This window comes from Palaemon carinicauda, chromosome 27, assembly GCF_036898095.1.
Source record: "Palaemon carinicauda isolate YSFRI2023 chromosome 27, ASM3689809v2, whole genome shotgun sequence".
Lineage (NCBI taxonomy): Eukaryota > Metazoa > Arthropoda > Malacostraca > Decapoda > Palaemonidae > Palaemon > Palaemon carinicauda.
This window is the reverse complement of record NC_090751.1, coordinates 1749304-1774137: the sequence shown is the minus strand read 5'-3', so window position 1 is coordinate 1774137 and position 24834 is coordinate 1749304. Positions and strand designations below refer to the sequence as shown.

Sequence of the window (24834 nt, the reverse complement as noted above, 5' to 3'; positions counted from 1 at the left end):
CTAAATAGGTTCCAAGAAGCTCATGAATGGCAGGGGCAAGAGACAGTGACATTGCCCTAGAGACTAACCATATATACATATGATCATTGCCCAAGCCTCCTCTCCACCTAAGCTAGGACCAAGGAGGACCAGGCAATGACTGCTGATGACTCTCAGCAGATAAACCTACAGGCTACCCCAAACGCCCCATCCTTAGCTCACATGGATGGTAAGATTGCAGTGACCAAAGAAACTAACGGGTTTGAGTGGGGCTCGAACCCCAGTCTGACATTCACCAGTCAGGGACGTTACCGCATCGGCCACCACATGTGAAATGAATCTCAGGTAATTGCAAATATCGTTTTGCTTACTCTATTAAATTATATATTTTTTATTACAGTATTCCTTTATTATATTACAGTATACAAACTTTGGATACAATATCTGAAATATGTTATTTTTATTAGTAAAATAAATTTTTGAATATACTTACCCGATAATCATGATTTAATCGACCCTCCCTTCCTCCCCAGAAAGAACCAGTGGACCGAGGAATAATTGAGGAGGTGTCAACAAGAAGTACTTGAGTACCTGGCCACAGGTGGCGCTGGTAAGTACACCCCCTTCTAGTATTGTGATAGCTGGCGTATCCCTCCATAGAATTCTGTCGGGCAACGGAGTTGACAGCTACATGATTATCGGGTAAGTTTAATATTGAAAATTTATGATTTCAGTGGGCTTTGTGTTAGTATCTCCGAACATGTTTGTAAGTCGATTCTTACTTGGTTAATTTGTTCCATTGAAGCAGCAAAATCTAACAGGAAATTGCAGTACATCTTCTGAACAAACTCGGGCTTAAGTTGCCGCATTTCCTGTGCGGAGACTCGCACTTCGAAGAACTTCGACAGGATACTTGCGATTTCCTCATCGGGCAAACAATCTGCAGACATCGCTAACCTGGCAATGAAAGGAAACAGGAATTTTATTTTCTCATATATCAGAAACCAGTAAATTACATACAATGATTTGACAGCACTAAGAATTCCGTATTTCATCTTGTTCCCAAGATTTAGATAAATTTCAGTAAATCTACTTCACTCCTAAAATTTTTTCAAGAAATAAGCGGTTACAAAAGAATCGATACCAACTTTTTCCTAGGTAAAAGCTGATGAAATGGAGAACCTTTAGCTCTCTCAAAAGTAAAAACTATACAAAATAAGAAACGCTAAAAAACAAAAAAACGATAAATACAACAGTCTACAATACAATTACTTATATAAAAAGTATACTAAACGAAGAAATCTTATTGAAATAGAAGGCTATATTTCACAGCTTCAAGGTAAAAAATATAGAACCAGTCAGTAAGACATTCTGGAACTGGAATGTATTAATCGTGGGAAGTGGTAACCTGGCATGCATTACTGTACTGTACATATTTTGATTATGATGGACAGGGGGTAAATGGCCCCAACTGTATACTATATTAGGTTCAAAAGGCACATAAAGAAAATCACACTTGAATTGACTGAAAGTGGGACTATCTACAACAGTGGTTCCCAACCTTTTTTCTGTCATTTCCCCCCTGCACCCAGTTCAACCATCCAGATTTCCCCCTTCATGTCCCGCCCAGCCCTCATGCCCACTCGCCTGTCTCAGAAATGGGCATGACACTCCAATTCTCCCCTTGAATATCATGTCTTTGAGAACTGATATGATCATATCACAATTGAATGGCTAACAACAAATTGCCGCACGTACTATGAGGACATTTTCCGCTTGTTTTAGTTAGTAGGTAGTGTAATTATTTCCCCCTTGGAAGCTTCAAATTTCCCCCAGGGGGAAATTCCCCCCAGGTTGGGAACCACTGATCTACAACCTCAGCTCATTTTTTTTTTTTCAAAATAAGTCTATCTTTTACATAAATTTCTTATAGAGGCTGATACTGAAAAATTGCCGTTCCAATTACCATCCGTAGGATCTATACTGATTACAATTTAAAAAATCTAAATTAATCCAAATTAGCTATACCTTTAAGAATCTTGAATAATTTTGTCAACAGAACGATCAAACTTGTTTTGCTGATCTATGCTCTAAAGTCATACCTATAGTATCTTCTGGAATGATAAACCTACGGTAGTAGCTTCAATGTTTCCTAGTTCTGAGGCACAGTGGTAAATCCATCCAGAGATCCTCCAACTTATGACACGTGAATAAAGTAGCGGTTTAAGTCAATTTATGAAATAGAGCAAAACCTCCGCAAACGTAAAGACACAGCTTGAGAATGCGAAGTTTTAACATTTACCAGAGCCAGCAAACCCCCAGATAGTGAAATATCTGGAATTTTACACTGTCACCATTGAAAAGTTTCCTAACACAGCTACCACTAATTAACATTCGCAGAGGCCTAACAGTTCCATAAATCTATACCTGTGTATCATCATGATAAATCTTTATCAATGAGCAGTCAGTATTAAAGATCAAAGCTACACATTCTCCCTAAACATAACCTAGGATATTGCGTTTCAACTCTGCATGTCTCCTCTTACCTAACCTGCCTTAGATATATATATATATTATCTCTGAACACTGAATATGTTAAAATTAGTGTGTGAAAGTAACTTTATGGAAAGGTGCTGATCAGATGTATAGAAAACAGGAATGTATATCCTTTTTTCATGTCACCATGGACTATGTTTACCGTCGTGCTTTAGCTGTAATGAAAATGTCGGGATATACTGTAGCCTAAGGTAACCCCCACCTAACCCGAATAAGATCGCCATATAATAACAAAGGGAAGAGGAGCTACGTCCACCCCCCATAATCTATATAAAGGAATTTCAAAACATGCTACTGTTACGCCATGTTTGTTGTTTGCAGAGAATGTTGCATTGAAAGATGGCACAGGAGCCCTCAGAAATTTAGACATATTACTCAATTTGAGAATAATTTTCATTTAGATATTTAGTTTTATTATAGTTACGGAAGGAAAAAGCTTTTCTACTACAAAGCAGGTGTTTCCTATAGAATAAAGTCTAGTTTCTTAAAAAATTACACCTATTTTCACTACAAATAAAAACTTTTTTATCTAAGAAATAATAATAAATGGGGTTAGTGTGCGCAGCTATGCATATACCGCTTGTCAGTACATAGAAGCTTGATTTTTTTTTATTTCCGTGAGCGACGCTAGCGCACGGCGGAGATAAAGATTTCTGAATAATATCCCCGTTCTTAGACGGTTTAACAGGTTTTCGGTTTATATGCCGTTGAAATGACGGTCATATTCAATGATAGCCCATTATTTACTACAGGGAAAACATTTTTCTGTTCAAAATGCTGTTCAATCCATAACTATAATTTTACCTATTCTTCTGTAGTCTCATAATAAACTAACCAACTTTAATTCTATAAAACTTACTGATAACGCAAAAATAGGATGAAATCGGCAACCTGCCCTCCAAATAAAAACTAGGGGTGAATGCAGTTCATTGGGACAAGGTAAGCGGAGTGTATGTATGATAGCGGCCACCTGTATGTATTATTGCAGTTAACTTAGAATACGTCAGTGTATGGGGGGATCGCAGGGGGGCATTAGGCGCCCCTCGTTAGGTAAGTAGGTAAGGACATGGCTAGTAGGTGAGGTTAGGCAGAAAGTTTAGGTGGTAAAGTTTTACTGTATTACAGATTCCGATTTCAAACAGAACATATATGTTTTCGAGCGTAATTTTTTCTATAAGAAAAAGTAGTTTTTTTCCCTAGGTTACATTGCCCTGTAATACAGTAAAATAATACCATTTAGGTTAGTTGATATCTATTTTTAATCCACACGGTAGGAACTGGCCGCTGATATACAAAGGCTCCGGGTAAGCTAAGAATACGCTAGTCTAAGGGAGAGTTGCCGGGGGTGTAGCCACCCCGTAGGTATGTAGGGAAGGATACAGCTCCTAGGTTAGGTGGGGAACCTTAGAGGTATTCTTGTATATTTCCCTTTTAAAATTTAGTTTTTCAGTCTGTCCAACCAACCACAAAGGCCCCCAAAACTGGTCTAGGCAAACCTAATTCGCTATAAATTGACCTAATCTGAGCAATTTAGTCCCAGATATTATTATAAAAACATAATTATCATCATTTGTTATTCTAAATAATTAAAAATACACCAGAAATAACTTTTCCCCAAAAAGATTTATTGCACTTTTACACGTATGTTATTACAGACAGTCTGACAATGAAATAATCACATATATAGATTTAATAGCTTCATAAAGACACCTGATCATAATCATCCACTTTATACTTACTTGGTGAACTTTAAAACTTTGATATATCAAGAATAAATCACTAAAATAACATTAAACAATTTAAACTTCAATCTTGGCAATGTTTTGTTTTTGAAATTGGACGTTGTTCTTCTTCTTCTTCCTTCTGTGTTCAGTTCAGTGTTGCCAGGTACGGGAATTTATTCCTAGATTTGGGGATTTTGGGTGACTGATGGGGATAATCTGTACAAAGTTCTATGAAGAAACAAAGATGAGCGAGCCTTTATATTATTAGAATTTGTTTGTTTGTACTTATATGAAGTATATTGAGTAATTTCTATATTAATAAAGCCTACGTGATCAAGACAGAAGAGAATATATATGTGGAAATTGGGATTTTTTAGGCTGTTTTGGGGATATTTAGGTTGTTTTGGGGATTTTTATACTAACCAATCTGGCAACACTGGTTCAGTTGTTGGGCGGAGGGACTCGACTTTACATCGGCACCTCATTGATTTTCTTCTTTATTCTAATTCTTTTATTTTCTTCTCTCTCTTTTTTTCCACATCTCATAAATATATTCTTTTTTTTTCTCTATTCCTTCTTTCTTAAACAGCACGTTTCCTATTATCTTCTGTGTTGCTTTGGAAATGAGTGCTAAGAGGAGCTGCCACTGGCACCTGTTTAAATAGTTACTGTGATTTCTAATGGAATATATATATGTATATATATATATATATATATATATATATATATATATATATATATATATGTATATATATATATATATATATATATATATATATATATATATATATATATATATATATATGAGTATGTGTGTGTGTGTGTACACATAGCGTAGTATGCAAAATTTCCAAGGAAAGTTTCTATCAAAGTTATGGTTTATAAACAAAGCTTTTCTCGTTTTATATTACAGTACTGAATTCTGTTTACTTTCCTTCTTTTTGGATCAATGAAGAAACTCCGTAAATGAAAAATATTGCAAGATCAATGCAATATCAAAGAAATGCATGCAACAGTTACCACAACTTTTCTGTCTTTTTTGGGCTCAAGCCATGTCGTCCTGACGGAAGGTCCTTCCGGCAGCTTCCTACAGTATAATATTTCTGCGAGTGATATTACAAGAGAATTAACATCGGGTATCACAGGGTTCTAACCCACGGAACGATTATCCTAAGATATCGTCTATAATCAGGGATGTATCCATAGATAACCATAGATATCTGCACCCCTAATAGACTTAACCCAGTCTAGGAAACTAGGATGAAGGATAGGTGAGAACCACAACTTTTCTGTCTTTTTTGTACTTTTGTAGATGTTTTATTTTTTCCTTTGGCCCTTGCATAGATCCTGAAGACAATATCCTATGCAATTCATTTCTTGTCACTTACGAATTCACTAAACTTTCCCACTCAAGATTAACAACCTTTGCAGCCTACCAGGTACCAAACATCCTTGTTAATTTACAAATTTGTTCCTTTTAATAATACCCTTGGTATATTTGGTAAATTTATAGAGTAATTTCATAACACTTTTAAATGTAATTCAAGTTTAATGCCAATGTAACGTTGTACGATATAAATTAATTATGAAATACTGTAGATATTTTTTAAATGCCAGATGTACTGGGCAACATAAAGGAGTTATGAAATACAATACTGTACAGCCATTATTTGTAAAATATATTTCAATAATTTTGTTTCTGCTACCTTTACTCTGGATATAACTCCTATCCTGTTCATAATACTTGGCAGGCAGTTAATTCTAATAGCCAGGCCTTCTCCATCATGAGGCTCGATACTACGCAGTACTCTAGAAGTTTTATTCCAGCTGTTACCAAGTTGTGAAATGATCTTCCTAATCGGGTAGTTGAATCAGTAGAACTTCAAAAGTTCAAAGTTGAAGCAAATGTTTTTATGTTGACCAGGCAGACATGAGTCTTTTTACAGTTTATATATTATGACATATTTTATGTCAGGATGCCTGAAAACTTTAAATCATTCATTCATTCATTTGTTTTTAACGTTAATAGTTTATATATGACATATGTGTTTTGACGTTGTTACTTTTCTCAGAATGATTTATTGTTAATTTGTTCTCATCATTTATTTATTTTCTTTCCTCGCTGGGCTATTTCTCCCTGTTGGAGCCCCTGGGCTTGTAGCATCTTGCTTTTCCAACTGGGGTTGTAGCTTGGATAGTAATAATAACAATAATAATTGAAGTGTTATGTCTTTCAGTTTATTTTAGTGTTGTGAATTGAATTTAAGAGTTGAAAAATGTATCTATGATTATTTCCAATTTGCGTGTCTCGTTTTTCTTACTGACCTTGTAACCAGTCAGTCGTAGTAAGGGAGATGAAAAGCTGCTTTGTAATAAACTTACTGCAACACCAAATTGTTTTAACCAAAAAGGTCTTTAGTTCCATCAGGCGAAAGGAGATCCATGTCGTAAAACTTACTTTTCTGGGCTCAACCTGTGTCGCTCCGTGAAATGCTCCTTAAAGCACCATTTCAAAGGTATAAATACTGCTAAATATACCAGAGAAAAAAGTTGCATGGAATGCCAGGAATATACCCAGCTCGCTCACCCGTAAAGGGTGTCGGTATTAAAACTGGGGCGAGTGATAACACTACCAGAGGTCCCTTTCCAATTAGACTTCTCTAACTAAAAGGTCTTTAGTTCCATCAGGCGAAAGGAGATCCATGTTGTAAAACTTACTTTTCTAACCCAAAATGGCCTGTCACAATGCAAATTTTGCTATCTAAAGTTAACTGATGCTCTGTCTTGACACCAGTCCTTAACCATAACACAGTCCATGGTGACTAACACACAAGCCTGGTATCCATCATAGATTGAGTACAATGCAGTTGTTTAAATGTGGCAATAAACCACTTTAGTAGCCAAAGAGCTTGAGAGAAAATAATGAAAAGTACAAACACTTACAATAGACTTTATTTACATTTACAAGGATAGCCTACTTGAAAGAACAAGGGTAACATTTTTTTTTCACATTACACGAAACAATATAAAATAAAGCTAATGTAAGAGAAATAAATGTATACAGATACTTTAATGTACCTTCAAAAAATGATTCTGCTAATAAGTTGAATCTAAAATTCTTAACAAACATCTTAAAATGTCATCATACAATGATGTATGCTAAAATAAAAAAAATAAAATTCATGAAAACTAAACCCAAAATTTGTGGAACTAAATGAACGAAGAACACAATTAATTGACCTTCTCAAAATACTCGAGTGATCCCGTTGGATCCGGCTTGATTGTTGGGGTCTCGGGCTGCCAACTAGCTGGGCAAACTGTATGGGAGAGGAGAAAAATTATGTCAAATGGTGTGGATCTGAATAAGGGAACCTAAAAGTGCACAGAATTGTTGATTAGAAATAGGATTACATCATCACATTGGGTAGTTGAATCAGAAGAACTTCAAAAGTTCAAAGTTGCAGCAAATGTTTTTTTTTTTTTTTTTTTTTTGTTAAACAGGCAGACATGAGTCTTTATAGTTTATATAAAATCAAAATCAAACCATTGTTCTCTAGTCTTGGGTAGTGCCATAGCCTCTCTATCATGGTCTTTCACTGTCTTGGGTTAGAGTTTTCTTGCTTGAGGGTACACTCGGGCACACTATTCTATCTAATTTCTATTCCTCTTGTTTTGTTAGTTTTATAGTTTGTTAAGGAAATATTTATTTTAATGTTGTTACTCTTCTTGAAATATTTTATTTTTCCTTGTTTCCTTTCGTCACTGGGCTGTTTTCCCTGTCGGGGCCCCCTGAGCTTACAGCGTCCTGCTTTTCCAACTGGGGTTGTGGCTTAGCAAGTAATAATAATAATGTGACACAAACTTTTAAACAATACACAGTATCTATAATGTTAAGCCCAAAATAAAAAATACTGAGCTTTTGCTGAGATAAATAAATATTACATAACACCACAGAATTAAAAACAAATAAGAAGCATATTGTATTTCAAATTTGTAGATTTGCTACTTACAAGAGGGTTTAAATGTTTAAAAGCTGCTCATGAATGGCAGAGGCAAGGGACAGTGACATTGCCCTAGCTAGCAAGACAATGCCCTAGAGACTGACCATATATACATAAGATCAGTGCCCAAGCCACCTCTCCACCCAAGCTAGGACCAATTAGGGACAGGTAATGGCTGCTGATGACTTAGCAGATAGACCTATAGGCTCCCCCCAAACCACCCACCTTATCTAACATGGATAGTGAGGTTGTAGTGACTAAAGGAAGGAACGAGTTTGAGCGGGACTCGAACCCCAGTCTGGAGAACACCAGTCAGGGACGTTACTAATTAGGCCACCAATTAGGTCCTTAACTTACAAACATAATAGGCTTCAAGAGCCTGTTTATATGTCAATTTTTTTGCAAATCAAATTCGGTTAAATTTTGGCCTAAGGTAGGGCTCACCCGACTCCCATGTGTACAATTTCTAGCTACAAAAGTCAACAAATCAATACTTCTTTATTCATTATCTCCTACTTAACTCTTTATAGTCCTCAGCCATGTAGGCCTGGGTCTTCTAACTCTTCTAGTGGTAAAGAATCTAGGCAAGTCTAAATCAAAAGATGCCTTTTCAAATCTGAAGTTCTTTTACAGATGGTTATTTCTAGCCAGGGTCAAAGACAGCGGAGAGGCAACAACAAAACTTGAGTCGTGTCAAATACATCAGAATCGTAGATATAAAAAAAGGATGCATGACCATTTTGAATAAGAATGAATTACAAAAATACTTGATGACTATACAAATTTAGAATTAAATCTCTTTTTTGTATAACTATCTTCTCTATGAGTGCATTGCTATAAAATTGCATAAATCAAAATAAGTTATGCAATAGAAAACATTGTTTTATCCCATACCAAGGAATAGCATAACATACTTCGGCCTTTACTAAGTACTTTACTGTACAAATAGATTAATATACAGTATTCAAACTATGAGACAGACATAACACACACAGTCAGCTATTAACAATGACTATTTTTCAATCAGTTTACGGGAATATTTGTAGAGTTCTACTGATATTATTATTATTACTTGCTAAGCTACAACCCTAGTTGGAAAAGCAGGATACTATAAGCCCAAGGGTTCCAACAGGGATAATAGCCCGATGAAGAAAGGAAAAATAGCCCGATGAGGAAAGGAAATAAAGGAACAAATAGAATACAGTAGTGTGCCAGAATGTACCCTCAATCAATAGAATAAAAGAAAATAAAACAAAACTTAATTCAACTTACCTTCACCATGCTCTTCAACAAACTGGAAGGCTTTAAGTAATCTTAGTGTTTCCTCGACAGAACGACCAACAGGCAAATCGTTAACACTCATGTGTTTTATAACACCTTGTGGGTCAATCAAAAACAGACCACGCAACGCAATACCGGCATCCTCCAGCAAGACTCCGTAATCCCGAGATATGGTCTTATTAAAGTCTGCCAACAGGGGATAATTTAGCCCTCCAAGACCACCTTGCTGAAATAGTATATACAAGATACATAGGTAAAAGAAATAGGATACTGTAATATTTTTCTATTAAAAAAACCAGTGTATTAACCCTTTTACCCCCAAAGGACGTACTGGTACGTTTCACAAAAGCCATCCCTTTACCCCCATGGACGTACCGGTACGTCCTTGCAAAAAAATGCTATAAAAAAATATTTTTGATAATTTTTTGAGAAAATTCAGGCATTTTCCAAGAGAATGAGACCAACCTGACCTCTCTATGACAAAAATTAAGGCTATTAGGGCAATTTAAAAAATATATACTGCAAAATGTGCTGGGAAAAAAATAACCCCCTGGGGGTTAAGGGTTGGAAATTTCCAAATAGCCTGGGGGTAAAAGGGTTAAGTAAAGTATGCTTCAATTCAATAAAAGTCAAATATTTAACAATGCGGATCTTGTAAAATGCATTTTAATCTCTCCAGATAATCATAAAGTACTTACCTTTCTGGGCATATTAACCCATGCTAAATGTGAAAAATGCGAGTCGGTGGATACTCCAACAATTTCACAATTTAAAGCTTTGAAAGCTGCAGCCTGTTCACTGAATGCGATTAATTCGGTTGGACATACAAATGTACTGAAATAAAAGAGAATCTGGATAACTAAATACAAATTCTATTAAATACACAAAATAAAACTTTAAAAATGAGGTTTCACAAATAAAAAATTATCAGATCATCTACCTCGTTACTGTACAGTACTTAATGAATACCAAAAAGCTACTGTGGGAGACAAGTTCTTAGTCTCTTCTACCTTCGTGATCCAAGTCAGGAATTAATAAGGTTGATAGAAGATAATTTAGACAGCGTACTTGACATTAATGATAATTGACAAGAATAGAAATTGAAGAGAAACCTGACCTATCAAATATATACCGTAATACATCCAACAACAAAGCAATTAACCACTACCTTAAAATGACAAATTCGAAGATAATTTGTATTTTTCCTAACCCTACAAACCTTAGCTATTTACAGAGGGGTTACCTTTTAGCGCAGCTGAAATGGCGAGCCATTAGAATTTAACGAGGGTGTATTACCCCCGCGCTAGTTAGCGGGGGGGGGTAGGGGAGTGGTAGCTAGCTACCCCTCCCCCCCTCACACACAGATGAATGCTCACTTTCACTTAGAGGTAGGACTTGTCTTGGGGGACAGGGCTGGCGGGCAAATATGTGTAAATAGCTAAGGTTTGTATGGTTAGGAAAAATACAAATTATCTTCGAATTTGTCATTTGTTCCGTAACCGAAATACAAACCACGCTATTTACAGAGGGTGACTTACCCCTTAGGTAGGGTGGAAAGTCCCCAGCCATACTGGCTTTGGCTTTACCCGGGGACTCAGAATCCGAGTGAGTCGCACTCGAGAAAAGGAGTCCCTGCACCTCACAAGTTCCTTGCTCCGCAAGGAACCATGTGGCCTACGTAAGCTTGTGTGTGAAGGAAGAAGTGTGACCCATCCTAGGCAGTTGACCTGGAGTTCCAGAAGGAACTCTGGGTTAGGACGTTCCCAATACCACCTCGTCAGGGTATGGGGGACGCGACAGTATTGACTTAATACTCGGAACACAAGGAAGCATGGTTTACCTGCAGAGGTTCGAGGTCAGCTATGCAGAGACCAGGATGCTGCTTCCCCGTAGAGGGGATGATGAAGAAAGAAATAAGAGCCAGACATACTTCTTTCGTTCATGCAGACTAAAACCTGATAACAATGCCCTCAACCTTCTGCTACCTGTCCAAAAAGGAGCCTGAGGTTAGACCAGCTGTTGTGTAGCCACCACAGAGCGATAGAAAACGTATCGAGACTCCTGTGGGTCACGCCCTGCAGGAAGCGGGCTGCGAAGGTCATTAGACGCTTCCAGACTCCAGCTTGTAGCACCTGCGTCACAGAGTAGTATTACTCGAAGGCGAGGGACGTTGCGATGTATCCAACATCGTGCTGTAGGGCGACGTGACGGAGGAGGGTCTGGAGACAGGTCGAGATGAATGTCCTTGAGTCCGGGCTGAAGAGGTATACTGGTGACTCTCCCCCGTGTCCTCCTTGTGCTCCCAAATCGGCTGCAACTGAGGACAAACTGCAGCTGTTCCCAGCACTAACCTCTCGATTCCTTTACTGGCAAGAAAGAGAAGGTCTTGGGACATCAGATACACAATGGAGACTCGAAATCTTGAATGAATTGGACAGAAGGGCCGGGACCCCCAGATTCTGAGTCTAGCCAACAACTCAGGAGAGAACCTGAATGTTGCCTTCCCCTCTTCCTTAGAAAGGGGGGAGTCGTAAGAGACCAAGAAGATTGCTTACACACTGGCAGTGGCCAGAGTGAGCAGGAGACCCAAGGCGGAATACAATCCGAGGCCTGTCGTAAAGGGTCTTGAGAAGATCTCTTAAAGGACTAAAAGTCCGAGCCATGCTCCAAGTTGGAGGTCTTCCTCCGACTAGGGCAGGGACGATCGTAGCTTCGCATGAGCGAGGATAGATCCAGCGGGCAGGAAAAAGTTATTCCTTTAAGCCTGAAGGTCAGGGAAAGGCTGAGCGACAGGCTTCACTGCCGAGAGCGGAAAGGAGTTTCCTCCCGCCGAAAGGCAATAAGACCGTTATTGCTGGAGAAGAGGCCTCAAGGGAAGAGGTATATCTCCCACGGCACCAACCACCTTAGACTCTTCACTTTGCCTGGAAGACCCCTGTGGATGACTATCGCAGATGACGCGACCTCCTTACCGCGACTGTAACGGGTTGTCTCTTCTTGAGGAGGAGGCGTAGTGTCTCCAGGCATGAAGCCGAGGCGACGCCCCGGTTCGGGAGAGATGTCGCAGTGTGGTTGCTTGAGTAGTCTGCGCCGTGGGAGAAGCTCTCCCGGGAGTTCCGTCAGGGGAAGCAGAGGGTCCAGAAACCGTTCTGCGCATAGTCCCAGTGGAGCTCTCCCATTGATAGGTTGACAGACAACCTGGTCTTGTTGAGACCCATTGTCCACAGACAAAAAGGAGGGAAGACGCAGGCGTCGAAGTTGTCCCACCATCACCGGAATGCATCTTGCCAGAGTCTCGGGGTCTGAGACTGGGGGGAAGAACAGCGGAAGCTTGAGGTTCCAAGCTGTCGCGATCAGGTCCCCTAGACCAGGACTTGCTGGTTACCCAAGGTCAAAGACCCCCAGGTACACTCTCTCTACGAGGCTCTGCTCGGATAGTCGGGGAGAACATTCCCCTGCCTGGAATGAGAGAGCCGATGGTGGTATTGAGAGAATTTCAATCATCCCGGTATCTACTGCAAGATGTGAAGGTGTGAAAATGCGTCCCCTGCTGGTTAGAATACGCCAGAATCATGAAGTCGACGCGCACGGGGCGACTCGGCAGGAGCTGTAGGATCTGTAGAGGGGCCAGACTAAGGCCCCTAAGCCTGCCTGAATGATGGAGAGGTATCCTTCAGGTCTTGACCATAGGCCTGGACCGGAACATGCCCCCCCCCCTTTCCTTTGACGAGTCCGAGAACAGCATCAAGAATGTGGGGAAAGGACGAGAATATCCACTACCATCAAGAGGCTCCATAGGTCAACACCCATTGCAGGTCTAATAGTTCCGCTGGTCCCATAGGGGCCAGGAAGTCCGGTTAAACATTGCCTGAAGCCACTGGAACTTGGACCGCCCCACATGGAACTCATCCTGAGGCGACCGTTCGGACTATAGACGGGTCAATGAGGAAAGGAGAACTAGGAAACGTTCCAAGGTAGGGCTGAAAGCTCTGCTTGACTGAGAACAGGTACTGCGACTCTCCTCAGTCTTGCCACAGTCAACTGAAAGGAAGGCTCGGAGGATGTGGTAACAGAATCTGGCGTCCCCAGGTGGTCACCCATCCAAGTACCGACCAGAACCGACGTTGCTTAACCCCGCTGGACGGACGAGAAGCGGGGTTTCCAACGTGGTAAGGCCGTTGACTCAATATCATGGCCAGATACTCCAGATGTTGAGGCAGAGGAAGAGAAGGCTCCAAGCAAAATACCATGAGCCCACACTCATGGTAAGCATCCGGAAGCTTGTCCCGGCGCTGAAGAAGGTCGAACCCAAGCCTACCGGAGTTGACCAGCCCTCCAAACAGCAGAGGAGGCGGAAGCCTGCACCTGAGCGGCCATGAGGAAGGCAGGGAGAGTTCTCTGGGGAAAAAAAAACCTGCTATGCCACAGCGGGATAGCCACACTGCATCATAAGCAGGAATACTTGCAGTCTAGGCTGAATTCGACGAGCTCCCTGGAAGATGGATGGAATGGAAACTGAAAGTACCCGTCCTTCCGATCCAGGGTTTAAGGAGTCCTGTCGCCTCGTTACCAGTCTGATCGATTCTGCTGGTCTACGCTGGCCGAAGTTTGTTCGACAACCTTGATCAGGGCTGAGAGGTCGACTACGGACATCCCCTCTCAGATCCTTCCTTACAAGAAAGGATCGACTGAAGAGGCCGGGGGTGAAGCCGTCGATGATCCTATGGAATACCTTCGCCTAAGGTATGGATCATTCTGCCCAACCGGGCAACTCTTGCTGACGCTATGGCATAGAGGTTCAGAGACACTGAATTCGCTGACAGAGACGGCAGGCGCGATATCCTTGGCTGATCACAGAGATTGTGCGGGAATGGGCATCGGGAAGCTGTCATTCGGATGAGTAACCTTAAGCATCCTCCCAGCGAAAAACCTGCAATCCTAGAGTTCGTGAACTCTGCCGCTCCTTTTAGGACTATGCCCCCCCGGGGGAGCCTCCCGTGCCATCTGTTCCTGACAGGAGGAAACTGCAATTGGACACCTTGTCCCAGTTGTCGTAGCCGATAACTTAGGCCGACGTGGTTGAAAGAAAAGGGCGCTGGAGCCCTGCAGAGTCTGGAAGAAAGCGCCTTGGAGGAGTGAAAACGGAAGTCGATTTCCTCCGCACAGCCGCTGTCTAAGTCTCTGTCCTTGGGCACAAACAAACTCTTCTCAAGGATGGAAGGGTGTCTGAGGTCGTCGACCTCCACAGATGAGACACCCGAAGGAAGCCCTCAGTCAGCGCGTCCAGATGGTACAACATCGAGCTTGTCTGCAAGTTAGATACTTAACGACGAAAGGCCAAGGTGCCTGAGCTCGAGAGGAGGAAAGTACCCATGATCTTCCTGTAGCTTCCTTGAACCAAACCTCGGGCCGTAACCGAGGAGGGAAAGGACCAGGTAAGCCCCCAGAGGAAGGGGTAAGCAGTCACCCCTTGTCCGATGGAGAAATCTCGAACGGAAAGCCCCCCCGCCAAAAATCCTTCCAGGGAATGACGGGGAAGGGCTAACCCAGGTTCAGGAAAGAGGAGTGTTGCTCAGATCTCCCTGAAGTTTCTCCTATTCCTGCAAGTGCCATGCTCTGCGTTTACAGGGTGAGGCCGTGTTCTGGAAATACGCTCCAGAAGAACTCGCCAGGCTGGCCATGCTGCGAAAACCCCATTGGGAATAGTGGTCGCAATCGCCCTGGAGCTCGCGCGACGGTAATTATGTTATTTTTATTAGTAAAATAAATTTTTGAATATACTTACCCGATAATCATGTAGCTGTCAACTCCGTTGCCCGACAGAATTCTATGGAGGGATACGCCAGCTATCACAATACTAGAAGGGGGTGTACTTACCAGCGCCACCTGTGGCCAGGTACTATAGTACTTCTTGTTGACACCTCCTCAATTTTTCCTCGGTCCACTGGTTCTCTATGGGGAGGAAGGGAGGGTCGATTAAATCATGATTATCGGGTAAGTATATTCAAAAATTTATTTTACTAATAAAAATAACATTTTTCAATATTAAACTTACCCGATAATCATGTAGCTGATTCACACCCAGGGGGGTGGGTGAAAAAACCAGTGTACAAGACTAAAGGATAGCTAAGTATCCCGTATTTCATATAATCAGTTATCCACAATAACAATGAAATAATAAGTACCTGGTAAGGAAGTCGACTTGAACCGTTACTCTGCCTTTAATAAGATCGTCTTCCTTACTGAGCGCAGCGTTCCTCTTGGGAGGCTGAATCAACTCAAAGGTGCTAAAGTATACAGGGCTGCAACCCATACTAAAGGACCTCATCACAACCTTTAACCTCGGCGCTTCTCAAGAAAGAATTGACCACCCGCCAAATCAACAAGGATGTGGAAGGCTTCTTAGCCAACCGTACAACCCATAAAAAGTATTCAAGAGAAAGGTTAAAAGGTTATGGGATTATGGGAATGTAGTGGCTGAGCCCTCGCCTACTACTGCATTCGTTGCTACGAATGGTCCCAGGGTGTAGCAGTACTCGTAAAGAGACTGGACATCTTTGAGATAGAATGATGCGAACACTGACTTGCTTCTCCAATAGGTTGCATCCATAACACTCTGCAGAGAATGGCTCTGTTTGAAGGCCACTGAAGTAGCCACAGCTCCCACTTCATGTGTCCTTACCTTCAGCAAAGCAAGGTCTTCTTCCTTCAGATGAGAATGTGTTTCTCTAATCAGAAGCCTGAATAGTAAGAAACTGAGTTCTTAGAACTTGGAAAAGAAGGTTTCTTGATAGCACACTATAAGGCTTCTGATTGTCCTTGTAAAGGTTAAGACCTTTTTAGATAGTACCTAAGAGCTCTAACTGGGCAAAGTACTCTCTTCAGATCATTCCCCACCAAGTTGGACAGGCTTGGGATCTCGAACGACTTAGGCCAAGGACGTGAAGGAAGCTCGTTTAGCAAAAACCGAGCTGCAAGGAACATGTAGCCGTTTCAGATGTGAAAACAATGATCCTGCTGAAGGCGTGGATCTCACTTACTCTTTTAGCTGTTGTCAAGCACACGAGGAAAAGAGTTTTTAATGTGAGGTCCTAAAAAGAGGCTGATTGGAGAGGTTCAAATCTTGATGACATAAGGAACCTTAGGACCACGTCTAGATTCCAGCCTGGAGTGGACAACCGACGTTCCTTTGAGGTCTCAAAAGACCTAGGGAGGTCCTGTAGATCTTTGTTGGTGGAAAGATCCAAGCCTCTGTGGCGGAAAACCGCTGCCAACATACTTCTGTAACCCTTGATCGTAGGAGCTGAAAGGGATCTTACTTTCCTTAGATATAACAGGAAGTCAGCAATCTGGGTTACAGTGGTACTGGTTGAGGAAACTGCATTGGTCTTGTACCAGCTACGGAAGACTTCCCCTTGAGACTGATAGATTCTGAGAGTGGATGTTCTCCTTGCTTGGCAATCGCTCTGGCTGCCTCCTTCGAAAAGCCCCTAGCTCTTGAGAGTCTTTCGAAAGTCTGAAGGCAGTCAGACGAAGAGCGTGGAGGATTGGGTGTACCTTCTTTACGTGAGGTAGACTTAGAAGGTTCACTCCTAGAGGAAGAGTCCTGGGAATGTCGACCAGTACCTCTAAGAACAATTCTCTCGCGGGCCAGAGCGGAGCCAACCAACGTCAGCCGTGTCCCTTTGTGAGAGGAGAACTTCTGAAGTACCCTGTTGACAATCTTGAACGGCGGGAATGCATACAGGTCGAGATGGAACCAATCCAGCAGAAAAGCATCCACGTGAACTGCTGCTGGGTCTGGAATCGGAGAACAATACAACAGGAGTCTCTAGGTTATCGAGGTAGTGAACAGATCTATGGTTGGCTGACCCCACAGGGCCCAAAGTCTGCTGCAAACATTCTTGAGAAGGGTCCACTCTGTGGGGATGACCTGACCCTTCCGTCTGAGGTGATCTGCCATGACATTCATACCGCCCTGAATGAACCTCGTTACCAGTTAGCTTTCGATCTTTAGACCAGATGAGTAGGTCCCTTGCGATCTAGAACAACTTCCACGAAAGAGTCCCTCCCTGCTTGAAGATGTAAGCCAGGGCTGTGGTGTTGTCAGAGTCCACCTCCACCACTTTGTTAAGCTGGAGGGACTTGAAGTTTATCAAGGCCAGAATAACCGCCAACAACTCCTTGCAATTGATGTGAAGTGTCCTTTGCTCCTGATTCCATGTTCCCGAGCATTCTTGTCCGTCCAAAGTCGCACCCCAGCCCGTGTCTGATGCGTCCGAGAGGAGACGGCGGTCGTGTTTCTGAACAGCCAAAGGTAGACTTCCTTGAGAAGAAAGCTGTTCTTACACCATGCGAGAGAAGACCTCCTCTCTTCGGAAACAGGAACTGAGACCGTCTCTAGCGTCATGTCCTTTATCCAGTGAGCAGCTAGATGATACTGAAGGGGGGGGAGGAGGAGTCTCCCTAACACGATGAACAGGGCCAGCGATGAAAGTGTCCCTGTTAGACTCATCTACTACCTGACTGAGCATCGGTTCCTTCTCAGCATGCTCTGGATGCATTCTAGGGCTTGGAAGATCCTTGGGGCCGACGGAAAAGTCCGAAAAGCTCGACTCTGAAGATCCATACCCAAGGAGACAATGGTCTGGGATGGAACGAGCTGAGACTCCTCAAAATTGACCAGGAGGCCCAGTTCCTTGGTCAGATCCATAGTCCATTTGAAAATCTCCAGACAGCGACGACTTGTGGGAGCTCTTAAAAGCCAGTCGTCTGACGGAGCCGGACACAAGATCATGGTACTGCTGCACAGTCTGTGAACTGTCAATCATGGGCAAGCGAGGAAGTACAGTGACAACCCGAATCTGTCTAGACTGTCTGGGTCGTACAGACAACTCCTTATCGGGTTGCTGAGGTTGCCGCACTGCGTCACAACAAGTCACTTCTGTTGGTTGTTGAACGTCTTCCCCGTGACACATTGACTCCGTAAACAAAAAATCCTCTAACAAGGACTAAGCTTGGACTGCATGTCTTGTAACACAGCTCAAGGTCTATGGGAGCAGGTGTGGTAACAGACGGGATTAGCGACTGAAGTGGAACCATTACCTTCCCTGGAAGCATGTTATGCTTAAATAAAAGTCCATAGGAGGCTATGCAGCTAAAGGCTCCCTCCAAATGACAGAGTCCTCAAGGGAACATCAGAAGGAGGGAGAAAAGAACTTTCTCATCTACAGGGACCATATCCTAGAAAAGCTAAGTTCTCTCAGTGAGGGTTCACTGGTGCAAAAGCAGCAGACTAGAAGGCAACGTTATGAAACTGCTTGACAGTCTAGTGAGTTGGCAACAACCAAAGATGTGTGACTGAGAAGCATGCGGTAAGGTATGCAGAGCATGTTGTATGCAGAGTATGCTGTATGCAGAGCATGCTGTATGAGGAGCATGTTGTATGCAGAGCATGCTGAATGCAGAGCATGCTGTATGCAGAGCATGTTGTATGCAGAGCATGCTGAATGCAGAGCATGCTGTATGCAGAGCATGTTGTATGCAGAGCATGCTGTATGTAGAGCATGTTGTATGCAGAGCATGCTGAATGCAGAGCATGCTGTATGCAGAGCATGTAGTATGCAGAGCATGCTGTAAGCAGAGCATGCTGTATGTAGAGCATGCTGTAAGGTAAGCAGAGCGTGTGCATGGCGTTTAACATTTCTCAGAAATTCCATGACCAGTGCTAGAGTGCTTTATGCATGCTTGCATGGGGTTTTAATATCAACATAATATTTACCTTACATTCATAACTCATGATTCATATTTTTGCCATATTTTGCGATATTGTTAAAAATATATTGCAAGGAATACAAATATATTTTTATAAGTAATACAAATAACCTCCATTATCATAAGGTTTGAAAATGGAGGTAAGGTATGCTGAACAGCAGAGTCAGAACGAGCTGGAACAACAATAGTTGTGGTTTCCTCTTCAAGACTCTGTTGAGGGAACACCTGAGGCTCAGTCTGCAAAGGCTGATCAAAGGAAGTAGCAGAAGGTAGGCGCATGGGTGGAGGAGGCTGACTCCTGGCATGAGTGGCTGAACTCAAGGGTTGCGCTTGCTGAGTGGTTGGCGGATGCGCAGTAGCAAGTTCCTGAGGAACGAGTTGAGGTTCCTGCGGTGTGAGCTGAGAGCGAAAAGGTAGTGGCTGCGCAGAACGCAGTAAAAATCTCGCAAGTTGAGGCTCCTGAGGCGCAAGGCTAAGGTGTTAAGGTGCTTGCCTTGAGGAGGGTTGAGCTCGCTGCAGCGAGAGCTGAGGAGACTGACTCATGGATGGGAGAGGTTGTACCTCAAGCGAGTGTTGCTTCACTGGTGGAACAGCAAGTGGAAGCGGAGGAAGAGAGGTATAAGCCTCCTGTTCCCATTGCTGAGGTTGCCTTAAGGAAGGCGGAGGGAGCTGCACACCACTGGGATCAGTAAACTCATAACGTGGCTCAACATCGTACGCCTGGCAGGTGGTACTGCGGTCAGGCGGAGCGAGCGCAGGCGGAGCGAGCGCAAGCGGAGGGAGCGCAGGCGGAGCGAGCGCAGGCGGAGCGAGCGCAGGCGGAGCGAGCGCAGGCGGAGCGAGCGCAGGCGGAGGCGCAACCTTCTCAGCCCGACACTCACGCATCAAGACCGAAAGTTGTGACTGCATGGACTGCAGTAGAGTCAACTTGGGGTCGGCAGACACTAAGGTCTGCTGAGGTAAAGCCTTAACAGCAGAGATCTGTTGCGGCAGAACCTTACTCCTCTTAGGCGGAGTGCATTCAACTGATGACTGAGGAGAGTCAGAGCTAACCCAATGACTGCATCCGGGTTGTTGAACTCTAACTTCGTACGTCTGGCATAGGTCTGGACTTTACGTTTAAGAGGTCTTGAGACCTGAGACCAGCGTTTTCTCCCCTAAATTTCTTCTGCAGACGAGCAAAATAAGGGCTCAATCGTCTGCGGGTGGGAGTGACGGTCTCGGTAAGACACGCCCACAACCACCGAGGATACTTCTGTGCGCCGATCAAGGCCTGCTGAACCCTTTTGTCCTTCGACATTGCTTCTCCCCTGGGCTTGGGAGCTTGCAAGAGGTCCCGGACTGGGAGGACGACTGGCGCGCACAGAAGTACCCTCACGCACAACACTGACACACTTTGCGCTAATCACTTATCACTTTGATTTTCTGTTTGCACTTATTTCACTGAACTCGAAACTTTAAGTGGTTTGTACCTGAAACACGCAATTCTATCCTTTCTCAAAAGTTAGTAATTGCGAAAACAGAATTACAATGTAACAGAAAAATCTAATGAAAGATAGATGATTCAGTGGCTGGAAAGAGACTAAACACTAGATCACTCTAGAAACGTTTACCTTCTTCCCCTAAAGAGACTAGGGAGAAGAGCAAAAACGATAACAACGTTACTCGCTTGAATGAAACGTTTATCCTCCTCTTTCTCCCTCCGTCTCTATCTCTCTCTCTCTCTCTCTCTCTTGACTTAGAATCTGAGAGAAGAGCCCAATCATATATATCGTTAAAACATAATATTGTTAAAGGAAAAAACTGAAATATTTCCCAAAATGAAAAGTTCCTTTATTAGGATAAAAACCAATAAGTTAAGAAAGAATGAACAAAACGCTAGACACGGTTACTCTTACTGCAACGTGAAACCGTGAAAATTCTTTCTCTATCGTAACGATAGAGCGCAAGTTGAACGTTCTGAACGTCAACAACTGCAGAGACAAAACAAAACGTTAGTTCAACTTTGAAAACAGTACTAGACTATCAAAGAAATTCTTTCAAAGACATTAAAATAGCATAATATGTTAACAGGTAAAACCGAAATGACGGGCTCAATGTTAATTAACTTCGGTACCAAGAAAAGACCGCCTACTATTAGGAAGGTCGAATATAAACAAATATAAAAATTAATTTTAATAAGTTTATAATAAAAGGAAGTTAATCGAAGAGGCCTATAAGAGGCGGAGAGATATAAAATAAATCTATAACTTTTGTTAAGCAAAATTAAGAAAGAGAGTCTATACTCTCTTAGACACCAACACTTCCGTCTAAGGGAAGGGTCGGCCATTTAAAGGTGAAAGAGAGTTCATACTCTCTTCGTCACCATAATTAATCAAATTAATTCCAAAAGCTAACTAAGCTAATATAGAAGTTTCCAGTAAAGCGACAGCCGAAATCAAAGAGAAATACTTCACCAAAGTCGTGAAAATACTCCAAGAACATAAGCGTATCCCAGAACGTCTTGCCGGAAGCACGACAGAGGAAAAATTGAGGAGGTGTCAACAAGAAGTACTATAGTACCTGGCCACAGGTGGCGCTGGTAAGTACACCCCCTTCTAGTATTGTGATAGCTGGCGTATCCCTCCATAGAATTCTGTCGGGCAACGGAGTTGACAGCTACATGATTATCGGGTAAGTTTAATATTGAAAACAAAGATTTGCGCGTGGGCGAACGTGGAAGCGCCCATGCGCGTTAACGCAGGAACGCAAACGAAGGTGAGCGAAGGAGCGCAGAAGGAGGGCGAGCGTGGTAGGAAGGGCGAGAGCTGGTGGTCGGCGAGCGATAACCCATAGACGAGCAATGGATACTGCAAGAAATAAGCCGGCGTTCGCGCGACGGAACACCGTCGGTTCGCGCGACGGAACACCGTCCGTCCGCGCGACGGAACACCGTCCGTCCGCGCGATGGAAAACCGTTGGTTCGCGCGCGGGCGAACATTGGAGAGCATGGGCACGGACGCGCATGAGCGTAGACGTGCAGGCACGTGGGCGTGTGGGCGCGCAGGCGAACGGTCGCGCGGGTGCGCAGGCGAACGGTCGCGCGGGCGCGCGGGCGAACGGTCGCGCGGGCGCGCAGGCGAACGGTCGCGCGGGCGCGCAGGCGAGCGGTCGCGAGGGTGGGCAGGTGAATCAGCGCGAGTCCGAGGCGGCGAACGCAAGCGTTAGCGCGATGGCGAGGAAACGCGCTGCCGCGTGGGCGAGGAAGACCGCTGGCGATATGGATCAACAGGCGATCGGTGGTGAGCTGGTGAGCGCTAACGCGCAGGTTGGCGATGGCGCGTTGTGGCATGCCGACGCGATGGCGAGCAGCATGCGCAGGTGAGCGATCGTGCGATGGAGAGCAGCATGCGAAGGTGAGCGATCGCGAGCAGCATGTGCAGGTGGGCGATCGCGCGATGGTGATCAGCATGCGCAGGGTCGCGCGATGGTGATCAGCATGCGCAGGGTCGCGCGATGGCGATCAGCATGCGCAGGTGGACGGTCGCACGATGGTGATCAGCATCCGCAGGTGTGCGGTCGCGCGACGACGATCAGCATCCGCAGGTGGGCGGTCGCGCGATGGCGAGCAGCATCCGCAGGTGGGCGATCGCGCGATGGCGAGCAGCATCCGCAGGTGGGCGATCGCGCGATGGCGAGCAGCATCCGCAGGTGGGCGATCGCACGATGGCGAGCAGCATCCGCAGTTGAGGGTCGCGCGATGGCGAGCAGCATCCGCAGGTGGGCGATGGCGAGCAGCTTCCGCAGGTGGGCGATCGCGCGATGGTGAGCAGCATGCGCAGGTGAGCTAGTAGCTGGCGAACCATGTTCCTTCAGAAGTGTTGGAGAACGTTGGCGTGCCGGCTGTAACTCACGCGGGCGATCCGGAGATCGCCGAGAGACAGGTGATCGCTGGCGAGCTGATGATCGCTGACGAGCAGAAGGCAACGCGTGGAAGCCTGCGCATAGAAGAAGAGTCCTTGACCCCGACCTGAACCGAAGTTTTAGATCGCGAGGGCGAACGTGGGCGCGTAACAGGAACCAATAGGAACAGCAGGGATGATCATCATGAGAGCGCTGACGAACAGGAGAGCGCTGATGAGCAGGAGCAGGAGAGAACACAGCAGAAGGGCGCGCAGGGGAACCCTGACACGCAAGGGAAGAACCCCCGTGGGAGGCAACCCTTTGCCCCGAAGGGATCGTTGTCCGCCGGGAGACTGATGTCCGTCGGAAGACCGTTGTCTGTCCGCCGGGAGACTGATGTCCGTCGGAAGACCGTAGTCCGTCGGGAAGACCGTTGCCCGTCGGAAGACGAGATCAGACTGCTGTCCATCTGCACCAAGGCGGAAGATCAAGAAAAAGGAGTTGTAGGCTGCAAACGGAGATTCAAAAAGGCGCCTCTAGCACCCTTATAGGGAGATGAGAGGCCCTTACGACGAGGCGGACGGTGGACCTTACGGCGAGGGAGGCCAACAGCAACAGCAACAGAAGAATCCTCCGAAGAGGAGTCTCTATGAGTGTACTCTCTCGCGAACGAAAGAGAAACACTTCGTAGAAGAGACTGGTCAGCCAGTGACCTAAAAGGAGCAATCCTCCGAAGAGGAGCTCCTGCAGTTGCCCAGCCCCTTGAGCGAAACTGCAGGTGTGATCGCTCAGCACCAAGAGCATAGTCGCACGAAAAAAAGGCAAGAGAGGAACCCCCCAAAAGGGGAAAAACTCAAGCCTGGACAGGAAAAACTTCCCTCGGAAGGAAAGTTACCCGCCCAAGGAGGCAAGCCTCCTGAGAGTTCTAAAATGAACTGGAGAGCTGTCCGTCGTCACGGGCGTACTTCCAGTAGAAGGAGACACGCCCCTGACGAAAATACAAGGGGGGAGGCAGCAACAGCCGAATCCCCAGGACTCAACAAGACAGCTCACACCGTTGCCATATTACAGAAACGAACTAGATCGGTAACTGTAAAAAAAACAAAAAACATTAGTACACATTCATTCCCCCGGGAAGGCTCCGAAGAGGAATCCCGAGGGAAAGGAAACAAGAATTACACAACAGGCACGTGCCCTCACAACCACTTACACTCACGGAAGGAGAGCTGTAACCAAAACAGAATTATAACAATTATAATTATGTAACTATGTAATTATGTAATTTAAAAATGAATGAACACTAAAGAAAGAACGAAAACCCCGAAAGGAATCGTTCTACAAGCTGAAAGAAAACAACTACAATTAGTTTCATAAACTAATTGAGACAAACGTACGGCGTAGCAACCCCCCCCACACGGAAAGGAAGCTACAAGGGCGTAGTAACACGTAGTAAAAGGGTGAACGACCTCAAGAGAGAGAGAGAGAGAGAAAGACATAAGTCAAACTCGATCGCCACCCATAAAATTACGCCGTGGTGGCCTAACTGCCGAGGACTCCACGTATATATCGTACACTACACACACAACTCTGAAAAGGAAACTTACTGATTTCTATACTCAAATATATATATACAAACA

The 24834-nt window shown here is 44.2% G+C and overlaps 2 protein-coding genes across 2 annotated transcripts in view; both read right to left on the bottom strand.

Annotated features, from left to right (window-relative positions):
- The window catches only part of LOC137620499 (kinetochore protein Nuf2-like), a 41916-nt gene extending 37484 nt beyond the window's left edge, over positions 1-4432 (bottom strand). Inside the window, exons 1-2 of the mRNA XM_068350677.1 lie at positions 4275-4432; positions 762-936 (exon numbers count right to left, since the gene is read on the bottom strand). Coding sequence (XP_068206778.1) covers positions 762-929 — 168 coding nt within the window. The 5' untranslated portion in view covers positions 930-936; positions 4275-4432. The remainder of the gene's footprint in view (positions 1-761; positions 937-4274) is intronic.
- A 2763-nt stretch (positions 4433-7195) lies between these two features.
- LOC137621072 (thioredoxin-dependent peroxide reductase, mitochondrial-like) overlaps positions 7196-24834 on the bottom strand; it is a 29348-nt gene continuing 11709 nt past the window's right edge. Inside the window, exons 3-5 of the mRNA XM_068351513.1 lie at positions 10240-10375; positions 9533-9767; positions 7196-7576 (exon numbers count right to left, since the gene is read on the bottom strand). Of these exons, the coding sequence (XP_068207614.1) occupies positions 7491-7576; positions 9533-9767; positions 10240-10375 (457 nt within the window). The 3' untranslated portion in view covers positions 7196-7490. The remainder of the gene's footprint in view (positions 7577-9532; positions 9768-10239; positions 10376-24834) is intronic.